At 57.3% G+C, this 14,140-nt stretch overlaps 1 protein-coding gene across 2 annotated transcripts in view; it reads left to right on the forward strand.

Annotated features, from left to right (window-relative positions):
• Nucleotides 1-14,140, forward strand: part of CNTFR (ciliary neurotrophic factor receptor) — a 37,523-nt gene that overhangs the window by 8,642 nt on the left and 14,741 nt on the right. The window contains exons 1-2 of one of the 2 annotated variants that reach the window (XM_045195190.3): nucleotides 2,324-2,472; nucleotides 11,290-11,374. In XM_045195190.3, the coding sequence (XP_045051125.1) occupies nucleotides 11,290-11,374 (85 nt within the window). In that variant the 5' untranslated portion in view covers nucleotides 2,324-2,472. Of the gene's footprint in view, nucleotides 1-2,323; nucleotides 2,473-11,289; nucleotides 11,375-14,140 lie in introns of those variants that run through there. The other variant, XM_024560082.4, reaches the window with a different exon arrangement.

Below are 14,140 nucleotides of genomic sequence, written 5' to 3' on the forward strand. Positions count from 1 at the left end.
CCCTTCAGAACTAGGAGTGGGGTGTTGTTCAGGGTAGGGTGGGGTATCCCAGGCTGACACATGGCCATTAAAGAGACTTAAAATGGAGCTGGGGTTCTGAAGGGGAGGAAGGGAGGCTCCAGAGGGCTGTAGAGAGTTAAGCTTCCATCACTGTTCCCAGAGGACCGAAGGACATGGAGTGGGGTGTCTGGTAGAAGTTCAGATTTACACAATAATAGATAATAAATATTTATAGGGGGCACACCTGGGGGGGGTCTGAGGGCTTGCTGGGAAAGTGAGCTACTGGGCACGTAATCTTCCCCGCTCCAAATTGGGAACACCTTAGGGAGAGGGAACAGAAGCTGGAGAAATGCAGGCTAGTGGTCAGACAAGAGAATGGGCTCCCTGCAACAGGAGGGACCAAGGCCAGACAGCAGGAAGGACTTCCTGCCAATGAACAGTAGCTCAGATGCCCTGACCCTGTCCCCAGGGATCCCAGAGGATAGCAAAGAGCAGGGGAGCTGGAGAACACCCCCGGGGGGCTAAGGCTGAGGCAGCTTCTGTGAAGGCTGAGGAGGCTGGAGGGAGGACTTGGCAGTTCTGTCCACCCTCTCCCAGCAGCACCTCCAGCTCCACTTTAAAAACAGCTTTTTAATTTAACAAAGTGGATGAAAAACTGTTTTTGGAAATAAAAGATATCTGCTGTCTCCCAGGCCAGCACTCAGCCCTTGCAAAGAGCCTCTCTCCGGGTTTCTCCCACTGCCAGTGGCTCCTTTCCTCTCTCTGTGTCTCTGTGTATATATTTTGCCATTTCTGCTCCTTGGTCCCTGGCTTTGCTTTGGCCTCCCGTCACCACACCCCCCAAATTCAGCCTCTATGGGAGTCTCATCCTCATTCTCTTATTGCCATGTCTCTGCACTTCCTTCTGTCTTTCTCCCAGTCTTTCTTTTCTGGAGCTTTTCTCTCTCTCTCTCTCTCTCTCTCTCTCTCTCTCTCTCTCTCTCTCTCTCTCTCTCTGCCTCTCTCCCTCTCTCCTGATTCGTCTCTGTCTCCCAGCCTGTCTCAATCTCTGTCTCCCTTCCTCCCCTTCCTTTCTCCCCCAACCCCTGCTCTAAATGGGTCTATTTAAAACACCCGACGCTGCCAAGTTAGAAAAGCGTCTCCTGATAAAGCGCATTAGGCAGAGGGAGGGAGGAGGGGGGAGGAGGGAGCAGCGGTGGAGGGATTGATCCAAGCCCGTAACCCCATTAATCAGGCATTGTGGATCCCCCTCCCTCCCCCAGCTTCAGCCCCTTCAGAGCTAAAAGCCCCTGAAATATTTATCACCCCTCCCCCATGGGGGCGAGGGGAGGGATGTGTGGCCCTTGGTGTGAGCATCCCCAGCTGCTTGGTGCTCCCCCCACCATGTGTATGTGCACACGTGTGCATGTGCTTGTGTCTGCATGGCTGGGTGTGCACACCTGACAGGCCAGGGGCCAGCTGCCGTCTGGCCTTTCTCCCACCCCCCACCCCCCACCACAGGAGCAGCTTGGTTCCCTGGGCAGCTCCCAGTCTGGCTGGGATCCTGCCCTTCCTGAAAGGTTGGGCATGTAGAATAGGGAGACTCCAGGGTCAGGTAGGGGTTTTCATGCCCCCCCCAAATTACAGTAACTGGAGGACTGGGTAACAATGAGGACAGGAAGGTGAGTTGGGGTTCAATGTCCAAATTTCCTGTGGGAGAAGTAACTTGGGGAATACAGTTGGGGACTCCATGCTCCTAAATGCAGGAAGGTAACTTGGAAGGCTGGTTGGAGTTCCCCCTTTTATCCTCAGAGGGCAGAAATATGAGCTAAGGTGGTTTGGGGGTCTCCCATTACCCTCAGAAATCCAGGGAGGTGACCTGGGCCTGGGAGGGGCCCTCCATCACACCCCCCTCCCAGCGTAGGAAGGTCGCCACTCTGGGGGTGATGTGGGGCTGGGTCCCACATCTCAGGGCTTACCGATTCCCCCTGGCAGCAGAGGTCAGTCCTGAGACAAGCAGGGGTCTGTCCGAGTGGCCCTGAGGCAACTTCGACCTGGGCGGGGTCCCGTAGGCCCCGGCTGCCCCTGGGTTTGACGAGGGCCCCCCCCCCCTCCGGAGCCGAGAGGGTCCCTTCCCCCTCCCCTCTCGTTGCATCAAGTGCCACATCTCCTCCTGACTCAGACAATTAGATTCAAAGGATGACCTCACTGCCTGCCGTCCCTCACTCGCTCTCTCCGCTCGCTGGGCTCGCTGGCTCGCTCGCTCGCTCGAGGCGCGCTCCTTTCTCCCCTCCTCCCGGCCCGCTCGCCGCCTCGCTCGCTCCGGCGCGGCCCCTCGCCCGCCCACCCGCTGGGACTCTCGGGTGGGGGGTCCTCTGCCTCCCGGGCCGCTCGGGTCCCAGCCCCGAGCCCCCGGGGCCCGATGCCCGCGGGAGGCCGGGCCGACCCACGGAGCGCCGGAGACACCGACGGGGCGCCTGCGTGGGGACACAGGTCAGTGGCCGCGCGGCCGCAGCCGCACAACTTGTCACCTCCGCTGCCGCTGCCGAGACGCCCCCGCCCGCGCCCGCCAGCCAGCCCGCCTCAGCGCTTCCCGCTCCTTTCTCGGCCCCCGCCCCCTGCGGCTGCTCCGCGCGCTCCCCCTGCCAAGCTGTCTCTCTTCCCTTCTCTTTCTCCCCCTCAAAGCCCCCCCTACCTCTGCAGCCGGTGGGAGGGACTGGGACTTCCTGAGGTCTCAGGGATGGGGCAGGGGGCCCATTGACTGCAGCCGGACCAGGCCTCTGACAGAGAGGGGGCTCTGTGTCTTTTGGCCTGGGGGGGCGGGGGGAAGGGACCACCACCTGGGTGGGAAGGGGGCTACTGGGAGAGAGGCCCAGGGTGTGGGGGTGACATCTAGACAGGGGGATGAGCTCCTGATAGCTTCCTTTTCTCACATCCTGTGGGCCTCTTGCCTGGCTTCACTTGTCCCCGCATCCTAGCCAACTCTAGTCCCCACTGCCTGGTTTCATTTGGCCCACACAGCCTGTGTTCTTTTGGGCCCTGTCACCTGGTTTCCCTAAACCCTGCTGCCTGATCTCTTTTGTCCCCACTGCCTGCTTTCCACACTTCTTACCACCAGGCTTTATGGGATTGCCCTACCTGTTTTCCTTGGGTCCTGCTGCCTGGGCTTTGCTCCCCTGCCTTGCTTCCATGGAGCCCTACCAGGTTCCCTTTAGGGTGGGGCATCAGTGTCCAAGCTACACCTGGTGTGGCAAGTGGTGAGGGTGTCAACAGCATTGCCAGTTGTTCCCTGCTTGGGGCCTGGCCAGCACAGCCTAGATTCCATTCTGCTTGGACAGCAACTTGGTGTCCTTTCTTGTGATGGGGGCGGGGGGGGGGGGCAGGGTGCAGAGCTCCAGGGTCCAAGGACACTTAAGGATCCTTGTCCTCAGTGTTACTTAGGGGAGTGCCAGCTTGGCAGTGCTCTCCCCACCTCTCTTTGGGCCTGACAGTGATGACAGTGCTTTGGCTGGGGGTTGAGATTGAGGCCCCATCTCTTTCCCCTTCCTTCCCTTCCTGCAACCAGGCCTAACATTCAGTGCCCTCTAGTCAATTGTGAGCACAGAGCTTTCGAAGAGGCCTGAACTCACACAGCAGATAGCTAGGCTGAGGGCTGCTGCTGGTCCTCATCCCAGAGAGGAGGGGGTGAGGAGGGGAGACAGTAGGGGCCTGGGGAGGAAGCTGGTCTCTGTGGTTTTCTGGCTCCTGCTCCTACCAGTGCTACCATCTCTTTACCCAGTGTCTTCTTCACCCCTCCTGTCTGGCCTGGAGGTCCCCTCATTCTCAGATGCTAGTGTAGTGGGGGTTAGGGGAAGGAGTAGCTGCCTAGGGCAGTGGTTTTCAACGGGTAGGCCACAAGAATGTTTAAAACATGAAATATCCGACTCTCTGGTCAGGGGCACTGACCCCTTTCCCCTCACATTGTCAGATAAAAAATAACAGCCAACAGAACGATAGCCGTCTGGTGTGAATGAGTCAAAGTTAACACCTATTTTTTTGTCAGGTCAGCAAAAGAATATATTTTTTGGTATGCCACAGAATTTTAGTCATTAGTTTACGTGTGCCATGAGATGAAAAAGGTTGAAAATCACTAGGCTAGGGAGTAATTGTCTATTTCCTCATTTCTAGGGACCGTTGAAGTTCCTCCTGCCCTTTTCCTTCCTGCCTTAGACTTACCCTGCCTTACCCTGAGCTTTATCTCCCTCCCCCCAAGCACTGCCTGGGCGACCCAAGGTCCCCACACTGAGTCACTGGTGACTGGGTGGCTCTGCGTTTCTGGAGGTATGATAGTATCTGTGTGGAAGGAAGACCGGCTGTTCTGAATGTGTGATGGTATCCATATGTGAGACCATCGCTGTTCTGAGTGAGCACGTGTCAGAGAGTTTGTGTGTGACTGTGACTGTAGTGCGTGTGTGCACGCACACCAGTGTGTGCGAGGCTGTGGTGCAGGTGTCCATGTGGGAGGCCGTGACGTGAGGCCATGACGGTGGACTCTGAGTGTGGCATCTCCACGGCGCTTTTGGGTGTGTCTTTCAAACTCTGGCCATGTGTTTGTAGAGGTCGGGGTTTTGGGAGCTCTGCCGGGTGGTTGTAAGAGCCCTAGTGTGTGCTGGGACTCAGGGTGGAGTGAGCACTGGGTGTGTGTGAGCATGTGTGTGCGTACTCATGCCTGTGTTTACCCATCAGGAACAGATTGCTCTGGCTTCCCCACTGTGAGAGGGGAGTAAGGGGGAGGAAGGATGGCTTGCTTTTGCCCAGCCGACCAGAAGCTTCCTCAGAGTGTGTGCAGTGTACGTGCATCTTAGGGGAATGGGGGGAACAGGACACTTACATGAAGACAGTTGAAATGTCTGTCCTCCCCTACCCCTACCCCACATCAGCTCTGTTCTGTCAGGGAGAGACCATCTTAAGTTCTTTTTGTCACAAACCAATGCTTCACATACACCACCTCCCAGCCTCCCTGGGGTGTGTGTGTGTGTGTGTGTGTGTGTGTGTACACAAACTGAGAAGCATCGGCTTCTGTGTGTGTACTTGAGGGTGTGTGGGTGTGTCTGCACCACAGCAGTGATGGGGCCAAGGGTGGGGTGTAGTGGGAGATGCTGAGGCAAATAGGTCTTTGTCCCAGGCCCCAAATCTGGAACGCTATTCTGTCCATTCTCTGTCTCATGGAAGGCCCTACAGCCTCCATCCTGCCCCTGCCTCATCTGCTGTGAGCCCTTGAGCCCTCTCCCCCATCAGCTAAGAGAAGTCTCATTCAAACCCATTGCTGTGCCCATCCCCCACCTTTCTTGGAGTTCTTCCAGCTGTCTAACCTGCTGTCCCAGCATTTGGTTTCTCTAAGAGGAGCAGCCCCTTCTCACCACAGAATTAACCTGACCGGTGTGTGGGCCGTTTCTAGGTAGAGAGATCCTTCTCATTCTTCTAGAAGCCAGAAGGGACTCTGGACTGGGGTTAGGGGGTAGGGGATTTGGTGCTTGTGCCTCAGGTTCTGTGAAGCTGTCCAGAGCCCATGTGCCCAGAGGAAGGATAGGAACTTCTCTGTCCCTTCCTGCTCCCCATTGGAGAGGCAAGGAGCTGGACCAGTTGACTTTGGAGGGAGAAAGCCCAGACCTTTTGCACCTAGAGGGCTACTTATGCACAGACCTACATGTACAAGCCCAAGCCCAGGTTACCAGGCAGCCCCCCTCTGGAGTGAGGCTCCACATGTGGGCATGGGCTGGTGGGATGCAGATTCCCACCTTCTTAGGACAGCTCCCAGTTGCCATCCCGGTTCATCATAGAAGGACCCCGAGTTCCCCTCCACAGCACACCCACACACACACATGCAGCAGGGCACGCACATGCTGATCTCAGGGTCCCCGTGGTGCAAGAGGCTGGGGGTGGGGGGTTTGAGCACTCAGAATCCAGGCTGCTGCCAAAATCCATCGGAATCTTGTCTTCTCCTCTCCTCTCGTCCCTCCCTACCCCCGCCCCCATCTCCGGCTGGGCTGTGGAGGTCATAGCAGCAGGTGCGGATACCCCCCCAACTCACTCACATCGGGCTGCCTCCTTTTCCACAACCTCAGCCAAAGGCTGGAGCTGGGGGACCAATCCCCCTGTCTCCCGCCTGCCCCCTCCCCCCCCCCCCCCCCCCCCGCCCCGCCAAGTGGTGTTCAGCTTCTCCTGCCCCCTTCTATGTGGGAGAGAAGGGGGCCTACATTTGGGTGGGGTCCTTTTCTCTGAGCGCTGGGGCTTGCCTCTGGAGTGTGTGGGATTGCGATAGCCCAGGAAGAGATAAGGCTTGAATCCTGAACTCAGGCACGACTTCTGAGTCCTATCCCCTCGAGGTAGGGGCACTGAGAGCTAAGAGCAGGGCCAGATCTGGATTCAGAAAGGAGAAAGAGCCAGGGACAAGAGACTCAGACAGGAGGGAGAGACAGTACAGGGAGTGGGAGCTTACCCCATGGCCAGCCTCCTCAGCCCAGGAGCTGGCCCCTGACCTGGGCCCGCCCCCTCCCTGGTGGGGGGCCTGCCGGCCAGCTGCCAGGGGCCAGACCTCCCTCCTCAGCCTTCCCCCCCACCCCCAGCCTCTGGACAGCTCAGGCCTCTGCCCCCGCCCCCACCGCCCACGCTGTCCAGGCTGCCTAGGCCTGGTGGGATCTGGGGGCCTCCTGGCCTCAGCCCCTCCTCCCCATCCTGGAGCTTCCCGCCAGCCAGGACTGTCTCTCCCAGGCTCCCCCTGGGCCAGTACTGTTCCTCCCTGCCCACCAGGTCCTTGTCCCTGTCTCTGCCCCTGCTGTGTCTCTCATTTTCTCTCCATCTCCCAGTGTAGGTGTCTCTGTCACTCTGCTCTAATTCCTCTGCAGGTCTCGGGCCTCTAGGTTCCTCCGGCCTTTGAATCAGTTAGTTTATGCTGTGTCCTATACTGAGTTTTTGCCTTGTTCCCAGGATGGACCCCCTAGGGCTGCTGTGGGGAGAGGGAAAGGGGATGAGACCCCAGGACAGAGTGCCTTTTCCTTCACACAGAGGGATTTGGAGTCTGGGGTTGCCAAGGGGGACTGGAAGCTGTGGAGATGTCACCTTGGCTCTGCCGTGGGCCATTTGCCCTCCGCCAGGCCATGGCGGTAGTCCAGGCCAGTGAGCTTCGTTGGATCTCAGTTTCTTGGAGGCACCACATGGGCCTCCTTGCTCATTCACTGTCGGGGCCAGACTGAGTCTATCTGACCACTGGCACACCCACGCCCACGACACCCTGAAGCCCCGAACACACTGCTTCTGGCACATCAGCACCTACACAGTCAGAGCTGGGCCGCGGTCAGTGCTGCGCAGGGCCTCCTGTGCGGGGCCTTGTATGAGCCAACTGCCCGCTGCTGCACGGATGCAGAGGGTCTTTCCCAAACGCGCACTTCCCCTTACTCAGGTTCTACCTTCAGTCGGGCGGGGGCTGAGGGCGGGGGCACGGGGCAACTGCGACCTTGCTGGGGCTGGCAAGAGGGACATGAGGGGGCCCTGGATCCTAAGCCAAACTTAGAACCTGGGTAACTGGGGTTCCTGATCTGGAGCCTGTCACTTGTATCTGTCTTTGTCACTGCTGGTGACTGTCAGCCTCCATGGTGCCAGTATTACTGTAGACTGTTACTGAGTCTTGTTAACATTCCTGTGGTACTGTGGATGTCACTGTCATTGTTACTCTCTGTGACTGTCAGTCTCATTGCATTTTTGATTTTGAAGTTATTGTCACTAGGACTGTCAGTGTCAACAGGTGTCATTGCCCTGTTGGTGTCACTGTATGTGGCCGTCACTGCATTACTGTCAGTGTCATGGCTGTCAACACCTGCGTGTCGTTGTGCGCTGTACAACTGTGTTATTCGTCCTTGGTGTGTTATCAGTGTGTAGTGGTATCTGCGTGTCACAGTGCAACAGTGACAGTAAGTTGGGGGCTCAGGATTTGTCTCTGGATGTGTCACCTGTGTGTGTAACAATGACACTTGGGTTCTCTATCAGGTAAAGTGCTGGGCTCTTCGTGCTGACAGGAGTTTGGGCTGCTGGGCACTGGGCTCCTTTCTTGCTACTGGGGAGCCCTCTGTTCCCCCCTCATTCTGGGCTGGGGCTAGAGGCCAGGCTGGCCCCTGCAGGGGTCCACAGGAGCCTGGGCCAGTTTGCATGGCCCTTATCTGGGGCTTTGTGGGATTTATCCTCCAGATCTATCCCAGAGCCATGGGGTGTGGACTCGGAAAATTCCTGGGAAAGATGCTCTTTGCCCTGGGATAGGCAGCCCGGATGCCTCTGGCCTCAGCTTCCCTACCTGGGAATGGGCCCGGGTGGGACTCTGAGGTGAAGGAGAAGTGAAATTGGCCTGGGGCTTTCTGGATTTGTGAGGCAGAGACAGGATGGGGTTTTAGCACGCCCTTATCTCTTGAGGACTGGGCTCCTGCATCCCCAAAGGGAAGTCCTAGGTCCCTGGGAAGGCCCCACTGTCCTTGTCGCACTGGCCAGACTGCTGCCCTGACACCGTTCGTCACACTGGGGGAGCCGGGTGGGCTTAGCGAGATGCCTTCGGGTTGGCACAGAGGCCCTGCCAGTGTCTCTGTCATTCTCTCTAGTCTGTCTCTCCTGTCCCTGCGTCTCTGCCCATCTCCCATTCTCCCCATCTCTCTTCATGTCTCTTCTTCCATTTCTCCCTATTTTGGTCCCTTTTTGTCTCTCTCGGTCTCCACTCTTGCCTTTCCCTCTCTCCCTGCCTCAGTGTTCCCCCTTCCCTGGGTCTCTCCCTTTTCTGGGTGCCCCCAACCATGCAGTGCCTGTCCTGGTACCCCATCCCCCACTCTCTGCAGTGCTCGCTCTCAGCAGCGCCCGTCTCCCATGGCTGCAGCCCCGTTGGCCCAGGGCCCGGCCCTTACAGTAACTCATCGGGCTGATGGAGGCGACTTTGATGAAGAAGCCATCCCCCACTGCGGGGGCCCAAATGTGTGTGTGTTTGCTCCTATGCATGAACACCCATGTCAGGCTGTCTCCTCGCCCCTGCCCTCCCTGCCAAACTCAGACCAGGAAGGAACTGGGAGCAGAGGGCCGCTCCCCGCCACCCCGCCCCGCCCCATCCCTCTTCTCCCATTCTGTGATCTAATCTCCATCCACTCCGCCTGCCCAGCTGCCTCCCCGTGCCAAGGTTCCTGTTCCCATGTGGTGGGCAGTGGGTGGCACTGAGGTGGAGTGTCTTCCTGCCTGTGAGGAGAAAGACAGGCAGATGGCCGAGATGGTGGGGGAGGGTCTGAGGGCTACCTGCAAGGGTGGAGGTGGGAAGCCAGCTCTTGTTTCTCTCTCTGTAGCACCAGCTCTAAATCCAAACAGTCCTGAGTTCATTTCCCGGCCCCACTACTTGCTGACTGTGACTTTGGTCACTGTCTTAACCTCCTAGACCTGAGGAGTAGCTGAAGATGGGGGAGTGGCTGAGGGTCAGGAGCCAGGCCAAGTGGTAGCTAAGGCTCCAGGAACCACTGCCATGGGGGGGAGAGCCAAGGCCACGTGGGGCCTAGAAAGACGAGCTGTGCCAGGGAGGGGCAGTCAGAGCACCTGCAGCTGTGGCTGGGGGAAAACCAGGGCAGAAGGGGCACTCGCCTGGCGAGGGGCGGGTGTAGCAACAGGCCAGAGGGCCCTCTCGCATTAAGGAGCCTCAGAAGTGAGAGTCCCTCCAACCCCCACCCACTGGTACAGGCTGACACCCAGATTTGTCTCCTCCTGCTCTAGCTGTCTGCAGTGTCTCTGGCTGTTTCTCTGGCAGTATTTCTGACAGTGGCTCTGGCTGTGTCTGGCAGTGTGTCTGACTGTGTGTCTGAGTGTCTCTGGCAGTGATTTTAGTGGTGTGGATACTTCCTGACTGAGCATCTGGCTCCGTCTCTGGTTCTCTCTCTCGCTGTTTTTCTGGGTGTATTCCTATTTGTGTCTGTCAGTTTCTCTGGGGTTTCTCTGCTTGTGTGTCAGGCAGTTTCTCTGGCATGGTTTCTAACAGTGTCTCTGCTCTCTGGCTGTGTCACTGATGGTTTCTCTGCCTGTGCTTCTTGCTCTTTCTCTGGTGCCGTGTCGGCTTACGTCTGGTCGAGTCTTTTATACTGGTTCCGGTGGGTCCTTTGGTTGTGTATTAGCTGTTCTCTGGCTTTGTCTGATTGTGCCTCATAGTCTCCCAGTGTAACTCCAACTGTGTTTCTTTGGGGTGTTTAGCTGTTTCAGGCAGTGTCTCTGCTGTGTGTCTGGCCACACCTTTGACAGTGTCTGGTTGGGAGTCTGGCAGTGTTCTTCTCTGGGTCTCTGCTTCTGTCTGCTTGACAGTCCCCTTTCCTCAGACTGAGTTGGGAGAGTCATATTCAGAGCCTTTTCTGAAGGTAATAGTTATTTCCCTGCTCTCGTGTGTTGGCGTGGGGTTTGAGGGGGACAGCTGGAGCCATTCCAGGTCAATAAGTAGGGAGGCAGTTGGGTCCATCCTGGGTCCTGGGGACATGTCCTGTGTCTGGGGAGTGTGCTTTATGTATCCACGTGGGTGTGCGTAGACACCGATGCACATCTGCTGGGCTCTGGGTCACTGGCTCCTGGGGCATGTGGCCAGGGTGAAGGGTGGGCTGGGATCCCTGACAAGGACCTGTATGTGAAAACTCCTCATTCTTCTCTTGATCATGGGTGCACACCAAAGCAAACACAACCTCTGACCTCGGTCACCACGGACCCCTGAGCTGGTACCCTGCTGCTCTGCACTCCTCAGAGCCCCCTGGCCAGGCTCACTGAGGGGCAGATCTGGGGGGCTCCTGAGCATCCAGGCTTTGGACTGTCTCACCAGGGGCACAGCAAGGGACCTTCCATTCAAAGCAATTTGGAGAAGTATAGACCTCCAACTAAGTTAAAACATTACCCTTTCATTCTGTGATGTTTATAGCTAGTGAGCCAACCTCACCAGTAAAGTTTTGTGTTTTTGTTAGAAGAATGGCCCTAACATTACCCATGTTCTATAACTCATCCATGGTTGACTACTTCCTGCAGCCCGCAGCCTTATCAAGCAACAGACTGCTGTAGGTTGCCTTCTACCATCTTAGCAAACCTTTGCCTATAGAAGCCAATAATGTTGTTTTCTATGGCTGGAAAGAGGATCCTGAGCCCCATTAAGAATGGCACGAGGGGCCAAGGTGCCCTGGCCCTAGGGCTGGGATTTCCCAGTCTCGCCTGAGAAGGGGGGGCTCCTTAGGAGGTTCCTGCCTGGGCTGATGCTGCCCCTTCACCCCCCTGCATTCTCCCTGTTTCTCCCAACAGATGGCTGTTCCTGTCCCATGGGCCTGCTGTGCTGTGCTTGCTGCCGCTACTGCCATTGTCTACGCCCAGAGACACAGTCCGCAGGGTGAGTGCCGGGGGGCGTGGCTTTCCCTGCCAACCCCTCCCAGAGATGAGCGTGGACCTTCCTTGGTATAGTTGTATCCACTCACCTGAGAGCCGCACACTGGCATGTACCGGCATCACCGCCGTGAACACCCAGGAGGACGTGAGGCACAGGGCACTGATGTGCAGGCTGACCCAGTGATGTCGTCTCATAGGCATTGTCCTCCAGTCCCTCCTGGGTGGTCTCATGCTGATGGCATCTCTGTTTTGGGATGGTCTGTACCTCTTCCCACTAGGTTGGATAAAGAGTAGACACAGGTGGGGTGGGAGTTGGGGGTGGCTAGGGCTAGGGCCCCTGTACAGCATCTGGTGAAATGGGGTCCCCTAGGGCCTTTTGGGATGAACAGTGGGAGGCACTGAGAGAGACAGTGGGCAAGAATGCTTCCCCTTATTCTAGAAGAAATATGGGGACAGAGATGGTAGACTGAGAACAAGACGGGAACGGGCAGGGTGACAAGTGGGAGAGGGCTGGCACACTAAGGAAGGGGACTGGTGCCATCAGCTGGAACGGAATGGCTGGAGGAGGCAGGGATTACTCCAGCGGTGCCATTGGCAGGCTCCCGCCCTCCCCCTACCAGTGTCCAGCGAGGGCTCCCCACAGCCCTCAGCGCAAGGAGTGGCATTCCTGCTGGGAAACAGGTACCGTCTCAACCTGACTACCAGTCCTTCACTGCATTTGAGGCAGCACGTCTTGCAACCACATTGTGTATAAGGACTGACCTCAAAACTCCTCCAGTGAGGCTCCAAGAGTAGGGAGCTCCCCTTTTGGGTGTCTTCTGCCCCACCCAACCCCACCTCAGCTGGCTGGGGTAGAACCAGAGAAGGTGGGGGCATCTCTGAGGCTCAGACGTAGAGCAGACCCTGATGGCTGAGCTCTGCCACCCTCAAGGCTGTGGGTTCAAGGAGGGCAGTAGGTCAAAGCTCCTGGGGCCTCTTCCTTGTGAGTCCAACACTAAGACCCAGAGAGCCCGGCCTGCCCACATGGCTGTTCCCCAATGGGCAAGGAACAAAGGGACCACTACTAGGCCAGCCCATCGACCTCCCGCCTCAGTCAGCCTGCCCTGGGCTCCTGTGCCAGTCTGACTTGCCTAGGCCTGCAGCGGTCTCTACCATTGGCCTGGCTCCTGCCCTGTGTATAAAGCAGAGCCACATGGGACCAAGGCCACATCTCTGCAAGTGTGTGAGACTCTTCTTGTGCATTACTCTGTGTTGTTGTGTGGGTGAGACCACATCCCTGATGGAGTGTGCTTCTGTGGTTGCATCCTTATGGGCTGGGCCCCATTGTGACATTGTCTGTCTCTGTGTGTGACCGTGCCCTTCGTGGGACTGGGTCCTTGTGGTTGAGACTACACCCCGTATGTCATAGTTTCTGTTTCCACCTGTGTGTTTGTGTCCCTCTTGAACTGTCTCCTCGTATCTGAGACTGTTCCCATATGTCACTGCATTCTGGGTGACAGTGCCCTTCCTTTGCACGCATGTGATCTTGTAGCAGGTGTGTTACCATCCCTCAGGTGGGAGAGTGTCCCTGTGTGTCTGTGACCTTGTGGACAGTTGTCCTGTATGTGCTTGTTCTTTGTGGTGGTTGTCCTTGCCCTATGTGTGTGGTGATGTGAAGTTGCTGAGGACGCCCAGGGGACTGTTTCCAGCATGTGGTCCCCATGTGAGCCTGTGTGTGCAGGTGTGAGGGAGCCGTCAGCTCTGTCCCTCTGTGCTCTCTGTGTCCATGACCTCATCCTGTCTCTGTCTCTCATCCTGGCTTCTAACAACCTTTTCACAGCTGATTCCTTTGGAGCATTTGTCACCGCGTCAGGGCCAAGAACCCCATCCTCCCCCTGCTGCTTGATTTAATTTCTGAAATGGACAGCACATCAGTAGGGGCACCCATGGGGTGGGAGGAGAGCTGTCCAGAAACAAAGGGTTAGATTGCTGCCATCTTTGGGGCTGTTGCATGGCTGTGTGTGTTGCCATTGTTGTGTGGGTGTAGCAGTGTGACGCTGTGTGATTGTCACGTCACATTGCCCCCTCTGCCTCTGCCTTGTGGCCTGTAGTTGTCTTCTGTCATTGTGTTGTCATTTTCTCATCCCTGCCCTGCCCTTACATTGTTGGTTTGTCAATTGTCATGGGGCTGTGCTTCCATGCCCTCCGTGAGGTGGACGGACAGTGGACAGTGGGGAAGCGTTATCGGATTGCTGTGGTATTTGCTGTGCTGTTGGGCCACTGTTTCCTCGCCATGTGCTCGGACCTGGCCCCAGGATGAAAGGACCATCCTGGGTCTGTGCTAGTTCTGAGCTGCTGTTGGTCAGCGTTGATGTGTTGCTTCTGGGACCATGATGGCCACACCCCCTCCCCAACGGTCAGTTTTCAGCCTCCTCCTCAGGCAGCTGGACGCAGAGTCTCTGCTGGGGGGTGGGGTGCAGAGAGAGGGGCTTGGCATGTTTCCTGGAAGCTCCAGGTTTTTGGAAAGGAGGCTGGAAGGGGGCTCAATGGCTAGGGCTGGTGGATTGGGGGGGCTCTATGACTTGAGCCGTGGACACTGGGCCTCTGGTCAGGGGGAGGCCCCCACTCAGTCTCTGGTCCAGCCTCACAGCTGTGGCCTCCAAGGCCCCCAGCCACCGCCCTTCCGCCCCGTTCATCCTCTGTTCGGCTGGTCCCAGGCCCCACGGACGAATGGTCAGGGCTGGCTGGGTTTCCTGCTTCCCTCTCCTCTGACAGGGACAGGGAGGCTCAG

The sequence above is a fragment of the Desmodus rotundus genome, chromosome 1, assembly GCF_022682495.2.
Source record: "Desmodus rotundus isolate HL8 chromosome 1, HLdesRot8A.1, whole genome shotgun sequence".
NCBI lineage: Eukaryota > Metazoa > Chordata > Mammalia > Chiroptera > Phyllostomidae > Desmodus > Desmodus rotundus.